The 23443-nt window shown below is 40.6% G+C and overlaps 1 protein-coding gene across 1 annotated transcript; it reads left to right on the forward strand.

Annotated features, from left to right (window-relative positions):
- The first annotated feature begins 206 nt into the window (after positions 1 to 206).
- LOC134343631 (OTU domain-containing protein 1) lies at positions 207 to 3959 on the forward strand. The gene has a single exon (XM_063042396.1). It carries the CDS (start codon positions 2058 to 2060, stop codon positions 3165 to 3167), a length of 1110 nt encoding a protein of 369 aa, XP_062898466.1. The 5' UTR covers positions 207 to 2057; the 3' UTR covers positions 3168 to 3959.
- Positions 3960 to 23443: the final 19484 nt, after the last annotated feature.

A 23443-nucleotide genomic window follows, 5' to 3' on the forward strand; every position in this document is an offset into this window, starting at 1 on the left:
AAATTCATGGTAAATTGTTATAGGCTACACAAAAAAGGCAAAGGATAGCATATGGACCAAACGGCATGATTATTAACACTTTATTTGATGGCCTTTCTTGCTGCAACCAAGGCCAGTTATGAATTCACATAAAGCATACCATTGTTGATATGCAAATAAGCCACGATTTGCAGGAAGACAGAGAATTCAAAATGACCAGAATCTGCTTAAGAACCATGTTTATTATCACTGACATGTGTCATGAAATGTGTTGCTTTGCAGCAGCAGTATGTGCAAGGCATAAAATTACCATAAATCACAAGAATAAATAAATAGTGCAAAAGAAAAATAGAGATCGTGTTCATGGACATTTCAGAAATTGGATGGTGGAGAGGAAGAAGTTGCTTTTAAACCACTGAGAATGGGGCCTAGAGCTCCCCAACGCAACTCACATTCAACTTCCTTGTGAGTTTCATGAAGTTGCTATATTTGCATATTAAATCCACTGCAGTAAGTTGTCCAATAATGTAAATATATTTTTAACAATGTGAAAATTATTAATGATTACCAATTAACTCCTCTGGTCCAGCAAGTGAAAATTTAACATATTAAAACATTTGGAAATAGACCCAATGACCCACTATGTCAGTGCCAGTACAATCTTGTCCTTAGTTTATTACAACCAGAACTCTGCTCTGAACTTCAGCCGTGGCCTAACTAATGCTTTATATAAATGTCTTTGCTCTTATTATTGTTCCTATCTAAGGAAGGCAAGGATCCCATTTATCCTATCTCACTCTACTGCTACTTTCAGGGATGCTTAGACATGTATGCTATGTCCAAGGGTCCTATATTCATTGTGTATATCCCAGTTTTAATTAGTACTCCCCAAATGCGCCTATTGATCAGGATTAAATACCATATGCAATTTCTCTGCCCATTTTAGTAACATGTCTATACGTTCTGTATTCCTAAAGTAAATGAATGCATTTTTATTACTTTTCTTCTCCTCCGTTCAAACTCTTTTCCCCCTTCTATGTTCCATTCGATGTCTGATTTGACATTGAATTTACACTGCTACAATCCGGCCTTCCCAGTTCTCCTGCATTTTTCAATCCTTTAATCCCATTTGTTAAGGAGATACTCTTGGTAGTTCCATTATCCAGCTTCTGCGCCATGTAGTTATCAGCTCATGTTTTACTTAAAAAAAAGCTTCTGCCTTTCTTTATTACTAAGAATCTCAGGGCTTTATGTGGTGACCCGTATGTACTCTGATAAGAAATTTTACTTTGAATTTTGAAGAAGAAACTAATGTTGTAAGAGAAACCCTAGTTCAGTAAGTTACCGGGCATTTATTTTGCAATCATTTTTCTACTATACAAATCTGGTTATTTTAATACTTGATGTTCTTTGTAAGCCAGTTTAAAGATAACCACTTGATATTAAAAACTAAAATGTAATACTTGGAGGGCGTCACATTCCACAAAAGACATTCCTCGAGACCAGGGTACTTCTTTAAACAATCTAACACCTTTATCGCACCTTTGAATTTCCTTTCGTAGGGCGTGAAATTATTGGACCAAATAACGTATTTGCGGTAAACCAAAAAAAATTATTAAAGCTGGGTAATTAAAACAGAACAATCAGTAGGTTTGATGAGCAGAAGCAGTGCCAATGTACAGGTTCGATGGCAGCTTGCCCGCTTTCGGCCGGATGCAGCATTCCAGCCCGCTGAGGCGGCCGCGCCAGCGCCTAGGTTGTAAACAAGGTCGCCTGCCTGCCTCCCGGCCAGAAGGGGAGGTACGGACGGATCCAGGCACTTCCAAAATACTCACTCTCATGACGAATGTGTACTGTGATGCCATTTAGGAGACGCGGGGCGGCTCCGCTGAGGTCAGGCGAGAGGACGCACTCCACTATACTTATTGGAGCGAGGCTGAGGTAATCCGGATAAAGTTAGGGTTGTGTGTGTCGTAGCTGGAATTAAAGGCAGCGCCGAGCCGTCCAAGTGCGGGGAGTGCTGATGACAGTGGCTATTTCTGACGGCGACCCGGATTGGCGGCTATAAGAAGGCCGGGATGCGTTTTCGCAGCAGCGTTTTGACTCGCTATCCTGAAACAGCCTTCAGCGTCTCTATCCAAGCGGAGGAGAAAGTGCCAGTCGACAACCCAAGCGCCGCGGTGAAGAGTGAGGCCTCCTGTCCCCCTGCCAGCATGCCCGCCTTCTCAAGCTACGACCCACTCGCCCAGGCCCCGGCCTCGGCTCCGGGCCCAGCCGTGCACCTCTACACCTCGACCACCAGGATTCCCCTGCGGTCGCTGGAGAGGGGCGTGCCCGTCCAGGTGTTGAGCGAGAGGGCTCACACCGCTCCCGAACGCGCAGATCGAGGCCGAGGCAGCGAAAAGCCAGCGGAAGTTTGGGGCCAAGGCCTGGAGGGAATCTCTGGGGAGGCAGAAGAAGAGGTGACGCGGGTAGGCAGCCGAACCGAGATCCCTGAGCAAGCTGGCCCTAGTCGCGTTTCGGCTTTGCAGGCGGCGGAACTCGAGTTCGGTGCGGGCTACAGAACGGTGGATCTGGTGGTGGAGAACCGGTCGGAGAAAAACGCCAGGATTGCGCGTTACTTGGCCGAGGTGGAAAAGCAAAACAGTTACTTGAGGGAGAAACAAAAGTACAGGTTTCACAGCATTCCTGACGGCAATTGCCTGTACAGGGCGGTCAGCAAGGCTGTCTATGGCGACCAGACCATGCACAAGGAGCTAAGGGAACAAACTGTGTATCATATCGCGGATCACCTGGACGAGTTCAATCCCATTATTGAAGGTGATGTTGGGGAGTTCCTGATCAGTGCTGCTCAGGACGGGGCTTGGGCTGGGTACCCGGAGCTACTGGCTATGAGTCAGATGCTGAAGGTTAACATTTACTTAACCACTGGAGGTAGTATGGAAAGCCCGACCGTGTCTACTATGGTGCATTGCCTTGGCCCCGAAGACCAGTCCAAACCCAGCATATGGTTGAGTTGGTTGAGCAATGGACACTACGACGCCGTTTTTGATCAGTCGCTACCCAACCCAGAATACGAAACATGGTGCGCACAGACACACGTTCAGAGGAAAAGAGACGAAGAACTGGCTAAAGCCATGGCAGCTTCTCTTTCTAAAATGTACATTGAACAGAACGGTAGCTTTTGAGTCGTTCCACACACTACAGTGTCTGTCAGGACTTAAGGTTCCTTGATGAACTGGTGAAGCCGAAATGAGTAAGACTGGCAGCCTGAAGTAGAATTGTAAATATTGTTGGTATATAGTTTTGATTTTTACTTTTGTTTTAAATTCTTACACATTCTGATCAGGCTAATGGCACTTTAAATGGATCTTACAATCAACTATATAAGTAACGCCTTAATTCAATGTGTGAATTTATGGATGTTTAACTGATGAAGGTTTCAGGACACCTGAGTTTTAATCGGGTTTACTGGAGTTATGAGACCACAGAATTAAATGAAAAAGAACTGTTTCATTGATATTTTTGTAATATTTTACATTTCTGATGTTTGGAAATTAATTTGTTTAGTCTGGTTTGGAAAGTTTTTTTTCCTTTTGGAGAACACTTTTACAGAAGGATTTGTTCATGTTGCATTTTATGCAATCATTCGTTGCTGTATTACCTGAAAAGTTCATGTATTCTGGCAGGTGGCTGGTTGCCATTAAATTTCTGCCTTGATTTTATAATTTGATAAGAATTTTCTGATCTTTGGGAGCTTCATTATAGTTGTTAATTTTATTACCTTCTGTGACATGCCACCCCACTTCTGATTTTTATACATTGTCCAAGGTGCATTAAGTTCTAACTTCCTAAAATGGTTTGCAAGGTCAAACCTGTAACCAGTTTGCAACTGTTGTATTTGTTTTGATTATACAATTATTAATCAACATGGAATGAATAAAGTTGTAATGTTTCTCACAAGTCATTACTTGAATTAAGCATTTGATGTCTTGTAGAATCATCTTCAATAGGAATTCATGGTAAGATTCAAAATGACATGGGTATTTGTTGATAAGCACATTATTTTCATTGAGGAGAAAGATTAATCATGCTAGGTTTGCTTTCTTTAGAAAGAGGAACCTGGAAGTGTGTAAAATCTGAGGTGCCTTAGCAGAATTTGACAATTCAGAATATAAACTTAAGCTATTGACAGTTTTAAGGAGAAGGTGAAAGTTAAAACTCAACCAGACAGTGGTTGGTGCTTGAAACCAACTTATTTGCAAGGGTTGCAGAGGGAAAAACCTGTTGCCACATTTAAAAGTACTTGAGATATTCCTATTTACTAAGAACTGAAATGTGGAATTAGCTGGGATAGTTTTTTATTAGCTAGCATAGACACACAGACACATGGCAACCTCCTGTGGTGCAAGTTTCTATGATTCAATGAAAAGAACCGCAAAGGACAAAGGAAATGAGAATTTTATTAATGCAGTAATTTGTTAGGCAATTTTGCATTAATAAATTAGAAGTTGAAACATATTGTCACTTCTAAATGGGAATTTGGAAAGAAAAACATTTAGCAGTGCTTCAGGGAAATTGCAGCCATATGGACTGCTAATTGTTTTGCAATAATTAAGATTTTTAAAATGTTAGTTTTTATCTTTAGATATTTCAAGAATTAGCAAGGGAAAGTCAACAAGTGTTAATCATGCGGCATGATTTTTAATTGTGAAAGGGAACTTTTTGTCCCTGATCCTACAGAGTATTAAAGCACAGTTTAAATAGTGTGACCAAAGTTTGTTAATTATGAGTCCTCTTAATGTTTTCTCATTAATGTAGGACAGGATAAATTCAATTTCAATAATGTTTGTTTCAAAATTGGAAGAAGTAAAATGTGCCAAAGATAAAAAATGTTTAATATGAAAAGGCAAAGCAGAAATATATTTAAAACAGTTAAAGAAAATTTGAAACATGATATTATTTAGAATTGTAACAGAATTTGTAAAATCAGGTATCTCATTGTGAAGCGATCTCTCATTACAGGGTTAATGTTGCTTTCTCACAATTGTCATACTAATTCCAAGCCTACAATCAAGTACCCAATTACACTCATTCCATTTTTGACTCCCCACTTGGGGGAAACTTGTGTGGTCACCACCACGCACACATCACTTGGTCAGTATTGGACCTAGGTCATTGGAGCTGTGAGGGAGCAGCTCTGCTAGCTGTGTAACTGTGCTGCCTAATAAATCCATCGCTAAAAGCTTTGTAATTCAAAACAATTCCCCTTGGCCAGTTGCTCAAGGTCTGGAATGATCCAAGTCAATATGTCAAAAATCAATAGTCTGATGGATTGAAATCCTGTCTGGGGTAAAATATATTCATGTCACTACATATTCACATTTGTACATGAAGGACTTGGAGTTGAATGTTGGAGGTATGATAAAGTTTGTGGATGACACAAATTGGTAAAGCTGTAGATGGTGAGAAAGGTTGTTTAAGGCTACAGTAGGATATGGATTTGATAGAAGAACGTTGGCAGATAGAATTTAATCCTTAAGAGAGGTGGTGCATTTTGGGAAGTCAAATAGAGTTGGGCATGGTACAGTAAATGGTGGGACACTAGGAATATTGATGAACAGAGGAACCTCGGAGTTGAACTCTAGTTCTCTGAAATGGCAACATGGGTAGATAGGGTGGTGAAGAAGACTTCTATTCATTGGTCAAGGAATGGAATATAAAAGTTGCGTTATTAAGTTGCAATTTTACAAAACAATGGTTTGACCATTTCTGGTTGCCATATTATAGAAAGGAATTGTTTGTGTTGGAGTACAGAATTTTCCACCAGGATATTCATCTGGATACTCCCTGGATTGGAGCATACTTGTTAAGAGGAGAGAGTGGATAGGCAGGACTTGGTTTCCTAGGAGTGAAGGAGCTGAGGTGTGACCTGATAGAGGTTTATAAAATTGTATGAGGCATAAATAGGGATAAATAATAATGAGAATATAAGAAATAAGAACAGTTGTAGGCTATCTGGATAGTTGAGCCTGTTCTGCCATTCAATAAGATTACAGCTGATCTGGCTGTGTAGTCAGTTATACCTATTTGCCTTTTTGCCATGTGTATAATGCCCCTACTATGCAAAACAGTTACCTAACTGTATTAAATACATCTAATAAGTAGCTTCTACTGCTTTCCTGGACAGAGAATTCCACAGATTCACTATTTATCTCTGTTCTGATCTATTTCCCTGAATATTGAGGCTATGTTCCCTAATTCAAGTCTCACTCACCAGTGGAAATAATTTTCTTACATTTATCTTATCCATCCCTTTCATAACTTTAGGTTTCTATAATCTTACCCTCTCATTCTTTGAACTCCAGCAAGTATAGTCCCAGGCAATGCAATCTCTCTTCATAGGCTAGCGCCTTCATCTCAGGATCAAGCTGGAGAACCTCCTCTGTACTGCCTCCAATGCCAGTATGTCTTTCTCCAAATAAGGACAGAAAGTATGTAGTACTCCAACAGCAGCCTCACCAGCTTCCTATATAGTTGCCACATAACTTCCCTGCTTTTAACTTCAATAGCATTGAAGGCCAATGTTCCATTCTTGATAATCTGTTGCACCTGCAAACTAATCTTTTGCGATTCATGCTCAAGCACTCTGAAATCCCTCTGCGTGACTGAATGTTGTAGTCTTTCACCATTTAAAGAATAATCTCGTCTTCTGTTTCCTTCCGAAATGGGTGTCCTTGTATTTTCTAATATTGTATTCCATCTGTCAGACTCTTGCCCACTCACTTAACCAATTTATTTCCTTTTGATCCTTTGTGCAATTTACTTTTCCACTCATTTTAGTGTCATCAGCAAACTTTGATATGTTACAATTGGTCCCCCTTTTTTTAAGTGAAAATCTTTTTCCCATTGTAGGGGTATTAAAAACAATAGGGCACAGGTTTGTGAGTGGAAAGGACTTAACTGAACCTGATAGGCTAGTTTTCTTTTTAACATAGTGATGGTCTGGAACATGTTGCTAGAGGAGGTGGAATTTATTCAGAGATTATATTTAAGTAACATTTAAACAGGCAGGGCATAGGATACTGAACAAATTGGGACAAATGGTATTAATGTAGAAGGGCTAAAAGGTCAGGCAACACACACAAAATGCAGAAGGAACTTAGCAGGTCAGGCAGCATCTGTGGAAAAGAGTAAACAGTCAATGGTTCAGTCCAAGACCCTTCATCATAGTTCTGATGCACACTCGAGTCATTTGCCAAGAAATCTAAAATTGATCTTGATAATGATCTCATTGCTTCTTATAACATTTCCCAAATGATAGCAATCCCATACATTTGGTGAAAGATTAATAACGCCTGCTGTATCAGAAGTGCTCACCACTGTTCTCAAAATAGATACCAGTATTTTAAAATCATTTCCTCTGAGTAATAACTCTGTAGCTTGCTGTAATGAGTGAAGATATTGAGTATTAACTGCACAGAACTACAAAAAAAACAGAATTTGGGATACAACTAGATGAGTCAACTGCACGAGACAGTGAGATATTGCTAATTGCATCTGTATGGTTTATCAAAAATGGAAACATTTATGAAGAGATTCTCTTTTGTATAATGTTAAAAACAAATAACAGAATCAATCTACAAAAGCTCAAAATGTACTGTATATTGAAGATAAAAGTATTTCGATCAGGAGCATGATTTCTTGTGTGACAAATGGAGCACCATATAAGACAGATTGCCATGCTGGTTCAGTGGCATTTATGAGAAAAGAAATTCCAAGTCTGTTTGCAATCCATTGTGTAATTCTTTGTCGACATGGTAGACATGTTTTTACACTATCAGGATGCCAGAATGTATATTGTGCTTCATTGGCAAGAATGAAAGTGTTTTACGGGGTGTTGGGCTAAAAAATGTTGGGAAATACGGCTAGAGAATGTTATGGCTTAGAAGCAAGCCCTTTCTGCCTGGTCCCATCTACCTGCATCCAGACTATAGCCATTCTCCATATTTTATTATGTACCTATTTAAACTCCTTTAAACATTACAATTGAACCTGTACCTATCACTTCTGGCAGCCCATTCCACACTCGCACCACCCTCTGAGTGAAGTAGTTCCCCCACAATTCCCCATAAATATTTTACCCTTCACTTTTATAACCTCTACATTTAGTCTCACCCACTCTGAGGGCAAGAAGCCTGCATGCATTCATTTTATCTATTGCCATCATATTTTTGTGTACCTCTATAATACGGGTTCTCAGCCTTTTTTATGCCATAGACCCCTCCATTAAATAAAGGGTTTGTGGACCCCAGGTTGGGAACTCCTGCTCTAGAAGATCTCCACTCATTCTCATCCTCACCGGGAAAGAAGTTCTAACCTATTCATCATATCCCCGTAATTCAGGTCCTCATGTCCTGGCAACATTCATGTTAATTTTCTCCGCACTCCTTAAAGCTCTCCAAGTATAGGTCACTAATATTGATTTACAAAAAAAAAATGGCCTTGACATTGGTCCTTGGGGGATTCACCTATTCAAAGAAAACCCATTCAGCTGGACCCAGCTTTGCTTGTTCTTTTTTTAGACCAACTTCTGTGTTAACCCACTTTGCAGATAAGCTTGTAATACTGCAACTAAGCGAGTGCCTTCTAGAAGTCCATGTACACTACTACGACAACAGCTTTATTCTCACCAACATTATCCTTACCACATAAATATGTTCTATCAAGAAGGCATGTTTTTAAGGTGAGAGTGGGAAAGTTTAAAGGATGCTTAAAACTTTACTATTTTAACATAGAGAATACTGGATGCCTGGAATGTGTTATTAATGGAAGTGCTGGAAGTACATGTGGTAGCAATATTTTAAGAGGCATTTGGATAGGTACCTGAATAGGCAGGGAATGCAGACACAGTGGGCCAAGGGACTGTTCCTTCCTGGAATGTTTTATGTTCTAAATTGGTTAAACATGATTTGCACTTAACATAGCTCTACTGGCTTGTTTTAATTAATCCATTTTCCTGCAGTTGACAATTCTGTCCAAGATCAATGCTTCTAGAGTCTTTCCCACTACTGAGGTTAAGCTGACTGGACTATAGTTAGTAGACGTATCCTAATCGTTTTTTTTTGAACTCTCCAGTTCTCTGACACCATCCTTGCATTGAAAGATTATGATCAGTGTTCCTTCAGTTTTTTCCTGTACTTGCCTCAAAGTTCTAGAATGTATCCCATCTGGTCCTAGTTATTTTCCATTTTAAGTTCATCCAATTTTTCTGACTCCTCCATGTTAACAATTTTTAATGTACTGAGTGCCTTCACTGTCCCCTCACTATTACATTGGAAGCATCCTCCTCCCTCTTGAAGGTAGACGCAAGGTACTCGTTTTGTACCTTAGCACTGGCCTCTGCATTAATGTGGAAGTTCCTATGTCATGTGCTTTTTTAAACTATGTTATTGAACCAATATCTTTAAATATATGTGTACATTGCTCAAAAGTCACCTTTATTCCTCAACATATAGTATCCCACTATGTATTGTATATTGCCATCCCCTTCTCGCAATTCCTCCATCTCCGCCGCATCTGCTCTCAGGATGAGGCTTTTCATTCTAGGACGAGGGAGATGTCTTCATTTTTTAAAGAAAGGGGCTTCCCTTCCTCCACTATCAACTCTGCTCTTAAACGCATCTCCCCCATTTCACGTACATCTGCTCTCACTCCATCCTCCCACCACCCCACTAGGAATAGGGTTCCCCTGGTCCTCACCTACCACCCCACCAGCCTCCGGGTCCAACATATTATTCTCCGTAACTTCTGCCACCTCCAACGGGATCCCACCACTAAGCATATCTTTCCCTCCCCCCCTCTCTCTGCATTCCGCAGGGATCGCTCCCTACACAACTCCCTTGTCCATTCGTCCCCCCCATCCCTCCCCACTGATCTCCCTCCTGGCACTTATCCGTGTAAGCGGAACAAGTGCTACACATGCCCTTACACTTCTTCCCTTACCACCATTCAGGGCCCCAAACAGTCCTTCCAGGTGAGGCATCACTTCACCTGTGAGTCGACTGGGGTGATATACTGCGTCCGGTGCTCCCGATGTGGCCTTTTATATATTGGTGAGACCCGACGCAGACTGGGAGACCGCTTTGCTGAACATCTACGCTCTGTCCGCCAGAGAAAGCAGGATCTCCCAGTGGCCACACATTTTAATTCTACATCCCATTCCCATTCTGACATGTCTATCCACGGCCTCCTCTACTGTAAAGATGAAGCCACACTCAGGTTGGAGGAACAACACCTTATATTCCGTATGGGTAGCCTCCAACCTGATGGCATGAACATTGACTTCTCTAACTTCCGCTAGGCCCCACCTCCCCCTCGTACCCCATCTGTTACTCTTTTTTATGCACACATTCTTTCTCTCACTCTCCTTTTTCTCCCTCTGTCCCTCTGAATATACCTCTTGCCCATCCTCTGGGTCACCCCCCCCCGTCTACCTCCTGTCCCATGATCCTCTCGTATCCCCTTCTGCCTATCACCTGTCCAGCTCTCGGCTCCATCCCTCCCCCTCCTGTCTTCTCCTATCATTTTGCATCTCCCCCTCCCCCTCCAGCTTTCAAATCCCTTACTCACTCTTCCTTCAGTTAGTCCTGAGGAAGGGTCTCGGCCTGAAACGTCGACTGCGCCTCTTCCTATAGATGCTGCTTGGCCTGCTGCGTTCACCAGCAACTTTTATGTGTGTTGATTGTATATTTTGTTTACCTTGTTCAATTTCTTCAAATTCATTTAAAAACATTGATTTATGGAAACTGACCAGCCCTTCTATAACATTATAACATTCTATAACATGGGACCTCCTGTCCCATGATCCTCTCGTATTCCCTTTTGCCTATCACCTGTCCAGCTCTCGGCTCTAACCCTCCCCCTCCTGTCTTCTCCTATCATTTTGCATCTCCCCCTCCCCCTCCAGCTTTCAAATCCCTTACTCACTCTTCCTTCAGTTAGTCCTGACGAAGGGTCTCGGCCTGAAACGTCGACTGTACCTCTTCCTATAGATGCTGCTTGGCCTGCTGCGTTCACCAGCAACTTTGATGTATGTTGCTTGAATTTCCAGCATCTGCAGAATTCCTGTTGTTTCTATAACATTTTGCAGGTTAGGCTTTTCTCCACACTATAAACCATGTAACCAATTTTTGTATCATCTAAAAACTTCATTCTACATAAATTTAAACAGTAAGCAATTGAATACTGACACCTGTGGAACCTATTTTCAGCCATAAAAAAACAACCAATCATTACTCTCTGCTTCCTGCCTTTGGGTAATTTTGGTTCCACTTTACCACTCTGGGACCCATGCGATTTTACTTTTTTGAATAGCCTGTCTTTGTGACTGTGCCCAAGAGATTTATTAAAATTCATGAAAGCTGCATTCAAATACACTACCCTCATTGACCCTTCTTATCAATTCAAATCAAATTAATCAGACATGACCTTCTCTTAATAATTCCAATGTGATTGACCTGATCAAATTGTGTCTTTCTAAATGAAGGTTTGTTATCTCTTCCAATAATTTGATCACTGCAATAAACTAACTAGCTTATAAGCATTTGATTTTTAAAAATGTAGAGATGCAGCATGGTAACAGGCCCTTCCAGCCCAATGAGCCCACACTATTCAATTACACGCATGTAACTAATTAACCTTTGAAATATGGGAGGAAATCAGAGCACCTCGAGGAAATCCATGTGGTCACAGAAGTACGTACAAACTTCTTATAGACAGAGGTGGAATTGTCCTGGGTTGCTAGCACTAATAGCGTTATGCTAACCGTAATACTACTGTGCTGCCCAAAAATTGATTTATCCATTGCTTTCTTACTATACAGTGGCACAGTGTTTTACGGTTCTGTGATCCACTGGCAGCATTCCTATAGATGAGAAAGATTGTAAAATTGTAATCAGAGCCTCCACAATTTCCTTCCTTGGTGCTTTTAATAGCTTGAGGTATGCTTCATTTTGGCCAAGTAATTTGCCATTTTCAAGGATGCTTACTCATTCACAATATTTCATTCTCATAGTTTTTAACTCCACAATATTGCCATTTTACTTTGCAGCTTTCTTCACAAGAGGTACAATCTCACATGTATCTTCCATTTTCACATGAGTAACATTTTTGGCGTTTAATGTGCCTGATTCACTTTAGGGACTTAAAACAGAACTTGATTTTCTTTTATTTTAGTTTTTACACCTTTGCTTTTCTAAATTTGTTTTCAATTTCATTTTATAAACTTCCTATACTCTGCAGCTCTCTGTCTCATAGGTGCCTTTTTTTCTTGTTAGGTCTTACCATTTATGCACTTTGCCCTCCAAGGGCTTCTGATTTGGCAGTCCCACTTTTTTCTTTTAGGGAACATGCTTACCTAAAATCCTTTGGAACATAATAGTAATATCATACTGGCTTCAGTATCCCATCATTTTACATACTGAGACAGCACGTTTGGAATCAAGTTCCATTATCCAGGCTGATGTTCTGGTGTATTACTGACAAAGAGCTTTCGGTCAGATGCAATACTGAAAACATGGAAACAATTACATGATTCTGTTTTAAATAGCAGGTGTCCTGGTAAATACTTACATCTCTTATCAATATCAACTAAAATAGATTATCTGATCATTATTACATCAGTTTTAGCAGGTGCTTCGGTACAAATCAGCTGCTGCTTTTACTTCATTACAACAGTGAGTCTGATATTTCAAAAATAGTTCATTGATTGTAAAGTGCTTTAGGATGCCCTGGTATGATGAAATGTGCTACATATAGTCTTACTTTTCATATGGTTTTACTTCTATAGTAAAAAGCTTCCTTAGTCAGAAGGGAAACAAAGATGTAGATTAAAAAGGGGCTGGGCTTGTGCTTATAAAGCTGACTTTTAACTTAAAATACATGGTCAAGTTTTTTGGTAATAGTGCTTACTATTTAGCTCTTGTCAATTATTGTGGTTCTGCATTTTCTTCTTATCCCTATCTCAATTATAAAGGATTCAAGCTTTTTCTTGCTGAAGGAAAAGAAGAATAACAAAGTGAAACTGTTACTGATCAGGTTACACCAGAGGTACAGTGCATACATGAGCTGAACTTGTAAAGCAACATCAGAAAAAAAAGACTCAAGTCTGTTGCTTTAAAGCTTTTGGGGAGTAGTTCTTGTGTTAGCTGTGCTGTACAAAGAAAGGCATCCGTAAAGTGAGCTGTAACTTGACCCAGAACAACTTAATAATGGGAGTCAAATAGCCAGTGGCTACAAAAGTCACAACATCTAACCTACTTGGTGTATTAAAATTAATTCTGTTTATTGCTGATAAATTTCCATGTCTTCTTGATTCAGTGTGTTTGCATTTTCTTTGGAATGTATAGCCCATCTTTGTGATGCAGCACATTTAATCTCCAGCTGTAATCATAATATCCTAGCTTCCTTCCATTGTTTATTCTCTTTTACTAACATTTCTGTTTTAGAGAACTTAGTTCTTGCCTGACAGCAATGAAATTTTTATTATGAATATGAGTTTGTTTTGGTTAGAACCATTTTGTGTTCCTGATGAGCTCCATAATCACTTTCACTCAAGTCCTACAAAAATATTTTCTCCAGATTCCCTGATGTGTTTGCTGGGGAAAAAAATTCTTTGATACTTTTGATTCTCCAGGTTAACTAAGGTTCAGATCATACTTTCATTAACTCTGGACCAAATAAAGAAATTCCCTTACTGATTCTTATTATACATTATAATTATTTTTATTAAAACGTTTGGACCAAATAGTAAAAAACTGAACCAAGCTTCCAGTTGGCTCCAAGGGACCTTGTTCCAGAAATATATTAGCAATATCATTAACTGTTGCAAACCGGTTAAAGCTGTTCATTCAAGTGGATTATCATACTGCAGTGAGCAGCAGATTTTCAGCATACTTTATGCTCTATTAGGAGGTTTTGCAGTTGAAAGAGAAGAATTCAAAGGTTCAAAGGTTATTATCAAAGTAGGTATACAGAAGGCAGCTCTGAGATTTGTCTTCTTCAAATAGCCATGAAATACAGAAAAAACATGGAAGTCGTTGAAAGACATCAACCCTTCCCCACCCCTGGCATGAAAGAGAAAAAGAAACAAAAATCCACAAACCCCAAACCTCCAAACCCTCTCTTACATAAAAATTAATAGATCACCCAGCTGGAAAATTGCAGCTAGAACATCAAACCCCAAATGCCCCAACCCCTTCCCTCGCAAAAAACTAACATATTGTCCACAAGGGAAAAAAATCAGTACAATAACATCAACCCCCACCCCACCACACAGAAAAAAATTAACAGATCCCCCAATCCCCACATGGAAAACATCAGCAAGAATATCAGTCCCCAATCCCCAACCCTTCCCTTGCACAAAATCTAACATAGCGCCCACAGGGACATCAAACCCCCAACTTGTCCATCGGCAAAAAGAAAGAAAATGCAGAAAACTGAAGGAGACCAATATAATCTAGAGTCCATTCAGATAATTGATGGGAGACTGAGGGAATGAGTTCTAATTATGGTTTATAACAAAAGGATAATGTCAAGCCAAATGCGTCAATGTCCCTGACCCGAATACTAACACATTTCCATAAGACCATAACACCATAAGACAAAGGAGCAGAAGTTGGCCATTCAGCCCATCGAGTCTGCTCCGCCATTTTATCGTGAGCTGATCCATTCTCCCATTTAGTCCCACTCCCCCGCCTTCTCACCATATCCCAGATGCAGTATTTAGTAAAAGAACTAGTTAACCTTCAAGAGCTTTGGAACAAGCAAATAGAAATGATGCAGTGTTTTACTTAACTGTTGTCTTCTCCAGACTACAGGGTATTCAGGATGTAATACAGAAGACAGCCATATTGATCCTCATCAATAGGTTTCAATAGGTACATTTAATGTCAGAGAAATGTATACAATATACATTCTGAAATTCTTTTTCTTCACAAGCATCCACAAAAACAGAGGAGTGCCCCAAAGAATAAATGACAGTTGAATGTTAGAACCCCAAAGCAGCCCTCCAGCTCCCCCCTCCCTCACATAAGCAGCAGTAAAGCAAAGATCACCCCCCCTTCTCCCGCCAGCAAAAAAAGCATCGGTGCCCCCCCATCGAGCACTCAAGCGCGCAGCAAAGCATCAACAAAGACACACACTTGCAGTTCCCCAAAGGCTACTCATTCACCTGGTAATTCGACATACCACAGGCTCTGGCTCTGGCTCTGGCTCTGGCTCGCTCGCTCGCGCTCTCTCTCTCTCTCTCTCTCTCTCTCTCTCTCTCTCTCTCTCTCTCTCTCTCTCTCTCTCTCTCTCTCTCTCTCTCTCTCTCTCTCTCTCTCTCTCTCTCTCTCTCTCTCTCTCTCTCTCTCTCTCTCTCTCTCCTCTCCTCTCCCTCTCCCTCTCCCTCTCTCCCTCCCTCTCCCTAATAAGGGAAAAAGGTATCCTCATTTCATAGTAAGAGGGGAGACATACTAAACAACTCGCTAATTTACAATGTTAAAGGGGAAGGGAGGGAACGTCGACAGACCATAAGAGGCCTGCGTCAGGCATTTTCATGCCTTACAAGGCGCAGATTGGAAGTCTGTGTGGGGTGCCACGCCTCGCACAGATACTATAGCAATGTGTGGTTAAGTGCATTGCTCAAGGACACAAGAATGCTGCCACAGCTGAGGCTTGAACTAGCAATCTTCAGATCACTAGATGAATGCCTTAACCACTTGGCCACGTGTCCAACACAATGTTAAAAGCCTGTTGCATCACTTTTTTCTGAGCTCTGTGCCCAGAGAGTTGGCCCCAAAAAAGCTCAGGTCTCTAGACACGCAGCCAATGGCAGCTAACCTGCTGCTCCCGATGTTCCATGTTCTCCCACGACTCCTCAGTCAGGGGCACTGGCCTAGAATCAGCCCATCCGGAGCCATGAAATTCTGGCATCCTGAAGACATGATAGTCTTATCCAGGCTGCATCCTTGGGATATCAAAAAGCGGCTGGTCATGAGGCCCTGAGAGTGGGTCCCATTCCTGCAAAGAACTGAAGTCAGAGTGTAACAACAGGTCAGGGTCTTCGAAAGAACCTTGAAAAGGAAAAAAATAGATATCAAAGATAGAAATAGAGCTGTTTTCAAAGATGCAAGCAGAGGAATCGTCATTTAGTGCTATCAGGTCTCACCATCAAAAGAGTGTTTCCCTTTCTTCAATATGTGGATTGTATTTGATTAGCATCTTTATCCTGCATGTCAATGAGGTTTTTCATTCTTGTCCTTTCATTCTTCAAGCTTAAAACTCCAGCGATTGTCAGAGATCACATTGTTTGCCATAATATGGTTTTAGTAGGACTAAAGATTGATAGTAGATAGCAATGATTTGAATCAGTTAATAAGACATATTGAGGGTAACTCACTGTGAAGAGAAGAGAGCTGTGGAAAGGGTGAGTGGTTGTGTTTTGTGTTATTTTCCTGAGTGGCCAAATGAACCAAATTTCATCAGTGCTGGCTTGGAACCAGGTAATGGAGAAGGAGTGGGGAATTGCAATTTGACAAGTGCATTGGCACCAGACCTTGCAGAGTTTGCACTTTTGGGCTTTACTTCCAAAACTGATGTAAGAAGGATTGGAGTTGGCAACTTACCCATTTAAAATTAATAATTACAAATAAATATATTTGCATATTTTCATGTCCTGCATATCTTTAGCATATGTCTTGCTGAATTATTGTGTCATGAGCTTATTGTTAAAGACCAGTTGATGTGTGTGTCATGGGTAACAAGTAAATCAGATCAGGAAGCAGAATCAGTAAGAGGTATTTCAGCAATGTAGTCGTAGATAATGAGATTAACCTGAAATAACACAGTTGTTTGGAATAGCATATTAACCCACATTTGCACATTTTTGGAAGTGTAGGAATTGTACAATAATTGAAAAATACTAATTGAAAAATATGATTGAAATGTTCTGAGTTTGTCCTAAAAAGTTAGCATAAATCCTATGTAGATCATAGCAAATCCTTTGACAGGCAATTCTTTTTTAAAAATAATCTCTTGGTACCTGTTAAATTATTTCAAAGAGCAATTTTTGGATTAGTTTGCATCTACAATGCTATATTCATCTCCATATCAAGTGCATTTAATCTGTTAACATCCATTTAATTGTGTTGGTATGTATATCTTGGGCACAAAGACTTACTGCTTCATATTCATGCGATTCGTAGTTATTTACAAACTCCTAAGAAGTTACTTTTACTTTATTATTATATTATATTTACTTTATATTTGTATTATTTTATACATTTATTCAGATTCTGTCAATAAACTGTTAGACTTTGTCCTCAGTAACTCCTTGTACAAATGGGTCTTCAATTTCCTCACTTGCAGACCCCACTCAGTTCATTTAGCATCTCCTAAATGATCTCCATCAGCAGAGGTGCACCACGAGGCTGTGTGCTCATCCCCCTGCTCTTTTCACTTTACCTTATGACTGAGTGGCTAAGCACGGCTCCAATGCCATACTCAAGTTTGCTGATAACACCATTGTCTTATGCTGAATGAAAAGTGGTGATGAATCAGCATATAGCAGGGAAATTGGAAATCTAGCTGAGTGGTGACATAACAACAACCTCTTACTCAATGCCACCAAGACCAAGGAGCTGATTATTGACTTCAGGAGATTACAAATCCATACTTCATACAAATTAGCCAGAAAAAGCGGCACACCTGAGGAATGGGAGAAATTCAGAGTCCAGCAGAGGAGGACGAAGGGCTTAAAAAAAAAAGGGAAAAAAGATTATGAGAGAAAGCTGACAGGGAACATAAAAACTGACTGTAAAAGCTTTTATAGATATGTGAAAAGAAAAAGATTGGTTAAGACAAATGTAAGTCCCTTACAGTCAGAAAAAGATGAATGGATCATGGGGAACAAGGACATGGTAGACCAACTGAATAACTACTTTGGTTCTGTCTTCACTAAGGAGGACATAAATAAACTTCCGGAAATATTAGGGGACAGAGGGTCCAGTGAGATGGAGGAACTGAGGGAAATACATATTAGTAGGGAAGTGGTGTTAGGTAAATTGAAGGGATTAAAGGCTGATAAATCCCCAGGGCCAGATGGTCTGCATCCCAGAGTGCTTAAGGAAGTAGCCCAAGAAATAGTGGATGCATTAGTGATAATTTTTCAAAACTCTGATTCTGGATTAGTTCCTGAGGATTGGAGGGTGGCTAATGTAACCCCGCTTTTTAAAAAAGGAGGGAAAGAGAAACTGGGGAATTATAGACTGGTAAGCCTAACATTGGTGGTGGGGAAAATGCTAGAGTCAGTTATCAAAGATGTGATAACAGCACATTTGGAAAGCGGTGAAATCATCGGACAAAGTCAGCACGGATTTGTGAAAGGAAAATCATGTCTGACGAATCTCATAGAATTTTTTGAGGATGTAACTAGTAGAGTGGATAGGGGAGAACCAGTGGATGTGGTATATTTGGATTTTCAAAAGGCTTTTGACAAGGTCCCACACAGGAGATTAGTGTGCAAACTTAAAGCACACTGTATTGAGGGTATGGTATTGATGTGGATAGAGAATTGGTTGGCAGACAGGAAGCAAAGAGTGGGAATAAACGGGACCTTTTCAGAATGGCAGGCAGTGACTAGTGGGGTACCGCAAGGCTCAGTGCTGGGACCCCAGTTGTTTACAATATATATTAATGACTTAGACGAGGGAATTAAATGTAGCATCTCCAAGTTTGTGGATGACACGAAGCTGGGTGGCAGTGTTAGCTGTGAGGAGGATGCTAAGAGGATGCAGGGTGACTTGGATAGGTTAGGTGAGTGGGCAAATTCATGGCAGATGCAATTTAATGTGGATAAATGTGAGGTTATCCACTTTGGTGGCAAGAACAGGAAAACAGATTATTATCTGAATGGTGGCCGATTAGGAAAAGGGGAGGTGCAACGAGACCTGGGTGTCATTGCACAGCAGTCATTGAAAGTGGGCATGCAGGTACAGCAGGCGGTGAAAAAGGCAAATGGTATGCTAGCATTCATAGCAAGAGGATTTGAGTACAGGAGCAGGGAGGTTCTACTGCAGTTGTACAAGGCCTTGGTGAAACCACACCTGGAGTACTGTGTGCAGTTTTGGTCCCTTAATCTGAGGAAAGACATTCTTGCCATAGAGGGAGTACAAAGAAGGTTCACCAGATTGATTCCTGGGATGGCAGGACTTTTATATGATGAAAGACTGGATCGACTAGGCTTATACGCTCTGGAATTTAAAAGGTTGAAGAGGGATCTTATTGAAACATATAAAATTCTAAAGGGATTGGACAGGCTAGATGTGGGAAGATTGTTCCCGATGTTGGGGAAGTCCAGGACGAGTGGTCACAGTTTGAGGATAAAGGGGAAGCCTTTTAGGACCGAGATGAGGAAAAAGTTCTTCACACAGAGAGTGGTGAATCTGTGGAATTCTCTGCCACAGGAAACAGTTGAGGCCAGTTCATTGGCTATATTTAAGAGGGAGTTAGATATGGCCCTTGTGGCTAAAGGGATCGGGGGTATGGAGAGAAGGCAGGGTTCTGAGTTGAATGATCAGCCATGATCATACTGAATGACAGTGCAAGCTCGAAGGGCCGAATGGCCTACTCCTGCACCTATTTTTTATGTTTCTATGTTTCTATAGACTTCAGGAAAAGGAAACCAGAGGTCCATGAGCCAGTCCTCATTGGAGGATCAGAGGTGGAGAGGGTCAGCAACTTTAAATTCCTTGGTGTTATTATTTTGGAGGTCCTGTCCTGGGCCCAGCAAGGAAGTGCAATTACAGAGCAAGCACAGTAGCACCTCTACTCCTTAAAAGCGTGTGAAGATTCTGCATGCCATCTAAAACTCTGATAAACTTCTATAGATGTGTGGTGGAGAGTATAGTGACCAGCTGCATCACAACCTGGTATGGAAACAATAATTCCCTTGAATGGAAAATCCTACAGAAGTAGTGGATACGGCCCATTCTATCACAGGTAAAACTCTCCCCATCATTGAGCACATCTACATGAAATGCTGTCACAGGAAAGCAGTATCCATTATCAAGGACCCCCACCACCCTAGACATGCTCTCCTTTCACTGCTGCCATCAGGAAGCGGGTACAGGAGCCTGACAACTAGCACCACTAGGTTCGGGAACAATTACTTCCCCTCAAACTTCAGGCTCTTGAACCAAAGGGGATTAACTTCACTTGCCCCATCATTGAAATGTTTCCATAACCAACAGACTCACATTCAAGAACTGTTCATCACATGTTCTTGAAACTTATTGCTTATTTATTTATTATTATTATTTGTTTCTTTTTGTTCTTGCGCAGTTTGCTGTCTTTTGCACACTGGTTGAATGCCCACATTAGTGTGCTCATTCATTGATTCTGTTATAGTTATTATTCTATAGATTTATTGAATATTCCTGCATGAAAATGAATCTCAGCATTGTATGTGGTGACATATCTGTACTTGGATAATACATTTACTTTGAAATTTGAACACCAGCGGATGATTACATGCAATTTTTTTCATATTCAATTTAGGTTAGTTTAGAACATAAAGCAGGAATAAGCCATGGGGTCTCTTAGGCACGATCCATTATTGATTTGAGATCATGACTGATCTATTTATTCATCTTGGTTTCTGCTTAATCCACCTATCAATTGATTTGCTTAATCATCCAATGGTCAAATATACCCAAATACTGAGGGGCAATTTTCAGTGATCAAATAACTTAGTATCTTGAGTGTCTTTGAAATCCAGAGCAGAGGAAACCTATGCAGTGACAGGAAGAATGTGCAAGCTCCACACAGAGGAGCAGGAGGTCAGGAATGAACCTAGATCTCTGGCATTGCATTGCAATGGCCCTGCTGCATATATCACTGTGGTATATACTATTGTCATGAAATCATAACTGGGGAGAATATAGAGCCAGAATAATTGAGAAATGCCACATCATCTTTTAGATACACAGAAGGTATTCTCTTGAGTGTTTCTACTGAATACCATTGATGACAGTGCTGATTCTCAGTACTTACATAGCACTAACAAATTTAGTAAAAAAAATTACTAAAGAAATACATTTTAAATTAGCGCAGAATAGAATTTATATCAACATTATTGTTTTTGTCCACGTTTATACTTTTATCCCCAAGGAACTTAGTGGGGAAATGGCCAGGGATAATTTTCTGCCACCCTCTTTGGTAAAGTAATAATGTAATTATTGATTAGCCTTGCCAATCAATCCCTATTAATTAGTTTATATTTAATTAGTAAAATCCAGTGGAAGAGAACTTTAGGAAACATTGTTCCAAAATCACCTGTTAATCCCAAGCATGCAACATTTACCATACAACTGACTCATCACTCATAATTGGCATTAAAATTGAAATTGGAATTGTTTTATTATTATCACATACCAAGGTACAATATAGTGAAAAGCATATCTTGGGGTATCTTCTGTTCCATGAGAGAGGGGAGAAGCGAGAATGCCTGGGGTAGATGGGGTCTTTGATTATGTTGGCTGCTTTACTGAGGCAGAGAGAAATAAAGACAGAGTCCATAGAGGGCTGCCTGGTTTCTATGATGCGCTGTGCCTACAATTCTTTTTTGTTTCTTGCAGTTACCAGACTAAGCCACTGTTGATGTTCACTCCTAGGAACTTGAAGCTCTCAACCCACTCAAGCTCAGCACTGTTGATGAAGTCAGCATGTGCATCCTTCCCCCGACCTGAAACCAATGACCAGCTCTTCCTTGTTTTGCTGACATTGAGTGAAAGTTTGTTGTCGTGACATTATAAACTGCATCTCCCAGAAGAAATCCATCACATTGATCCTGAGAAAAATCAATGTAATGTTATTCACCAGCGGTCCAAGAAACTTGTATTGTAGCACATGTTCACTAAAATATTGACCTGAATACTTACAGAAGTAGATTGTGGAGCAGTGGTATGGAAGAGAAGTTTTTGAGGGGAGCAAACCAAAAACACAGTTGACTCCAGAACAGCAACGTTTGGGCTTGCGGGACTCTGCCTGGAAATAATCTGACTAATAGACTTTGCCTACAGATGAGCATTCCACAGCAGGCCACAGATCTGGATAGGTGGATCCATTCAATCAGGCTGCTGGGATGTCCAATTCTAGGGGAGGAGGTGTTACTAATCCAGGTGAACATCCAAACTCTGACCTGGGAAGTGCTGTGTATTCAAAGACTTACTCTTTGAATAAGTCTTACGGCATGTGGCAGCAGGGGTGAAGCAGCAGAGCAAACAACGGAGAATGCAGATACTTCAATATGGAACAAAAAAAGGGAAGGATGCAGTGGCTGAAGCAGCATCTGTGAGGTGTAGGTCAACATTTTACACCGAGAATCTGCATCAGGACTGACGAGGAGGAAAGATTGCTGGTGTACATACAGCTTTCCTGGGGTCGGGGTGGGGGACGCTAATTGAATAGGGGCATTCTTGCTGAAACAGTGACTGATCTTATATCGACTGGGGATCTTTCCTCCATAGCCACCAGCCTCATAGTACAGCCAGCTTCTACCATCTCTATAAGTTTCACATGCAAGATTAGCTGCTGGTCACGTCAGTTCAATCCGTTCTTATCCCTCAGAACTTATTGCCTCCTACCATGACTTCCCAAGTTCTAATGCTTTCCATACTTTAATACTTTGCAGTTCACTGGCCCCATCCTGCTCATATTCATCTTGGATGTCTAATTCTTCAGTGTACTGCACCATTTTGGCCTGAGCACCTTTCACTTTTCACAGAGGCCTAACTAGATCTGTTAAGGTGGAAGTTGAATGTGGAACATTCAAAGACAATGACCTGGATAAACAAAATGCCAGGCAATAACTTTCTTGCACCTTCAATTGCTAAACAAGTATAACTGAATCCCCAAAGCACAAACTGTTAGCCTTTCATTCCATAGCATATCACTAAGAAATAGCCATTCATTGCAGCTGAACGCGCACAAAGTGCTGGAGGAACTCAGCTGGTCATGCAGCGTCTATGGAAATAAATAATTAGTCGACATTTTGGGTCAAGACTCTTCATGAGGACTGCCTGATGAAGGGTCTCAGTGTGAAGTGTCAACTATTTCTTCACTTCCATAGTGATGCCTGATGCTTTGAGTTCCTCCAGCATTTTGTGTATGTTGCTCTGGATTTCCAGCATCTGCAGAATCACTTGTGTTTATTCATTGCAGTTGTACACGGGTAAAAGAATCACAACATCTTCTTGGATCATTGACAAATAACATGCTTTGTTTGGTTTCACATTTTATTTGTGTATCAAATATTTGGTATCACACCATCATGGCATTTATTAACTGAAAGTATTTCCTTCTAATTATAGTGATGGAGTTGTTGGTTTTGAGATTTAGTGCCACTCCTGGAAAGATGTAG

This window comes from Mobula hypostoma, chromosome 3 (assembly GCF_963921235.1).
Source record: "Mobula hypostoma chromosome 3, sMobHyp1.1, whole genome shotgun sequence".
NCBI lineage: Eukaryota > Metazoa > Chordata > Chondrichthyes > Myliobatiformes > Myliobatidae > Mobula > Mobula hypostoma.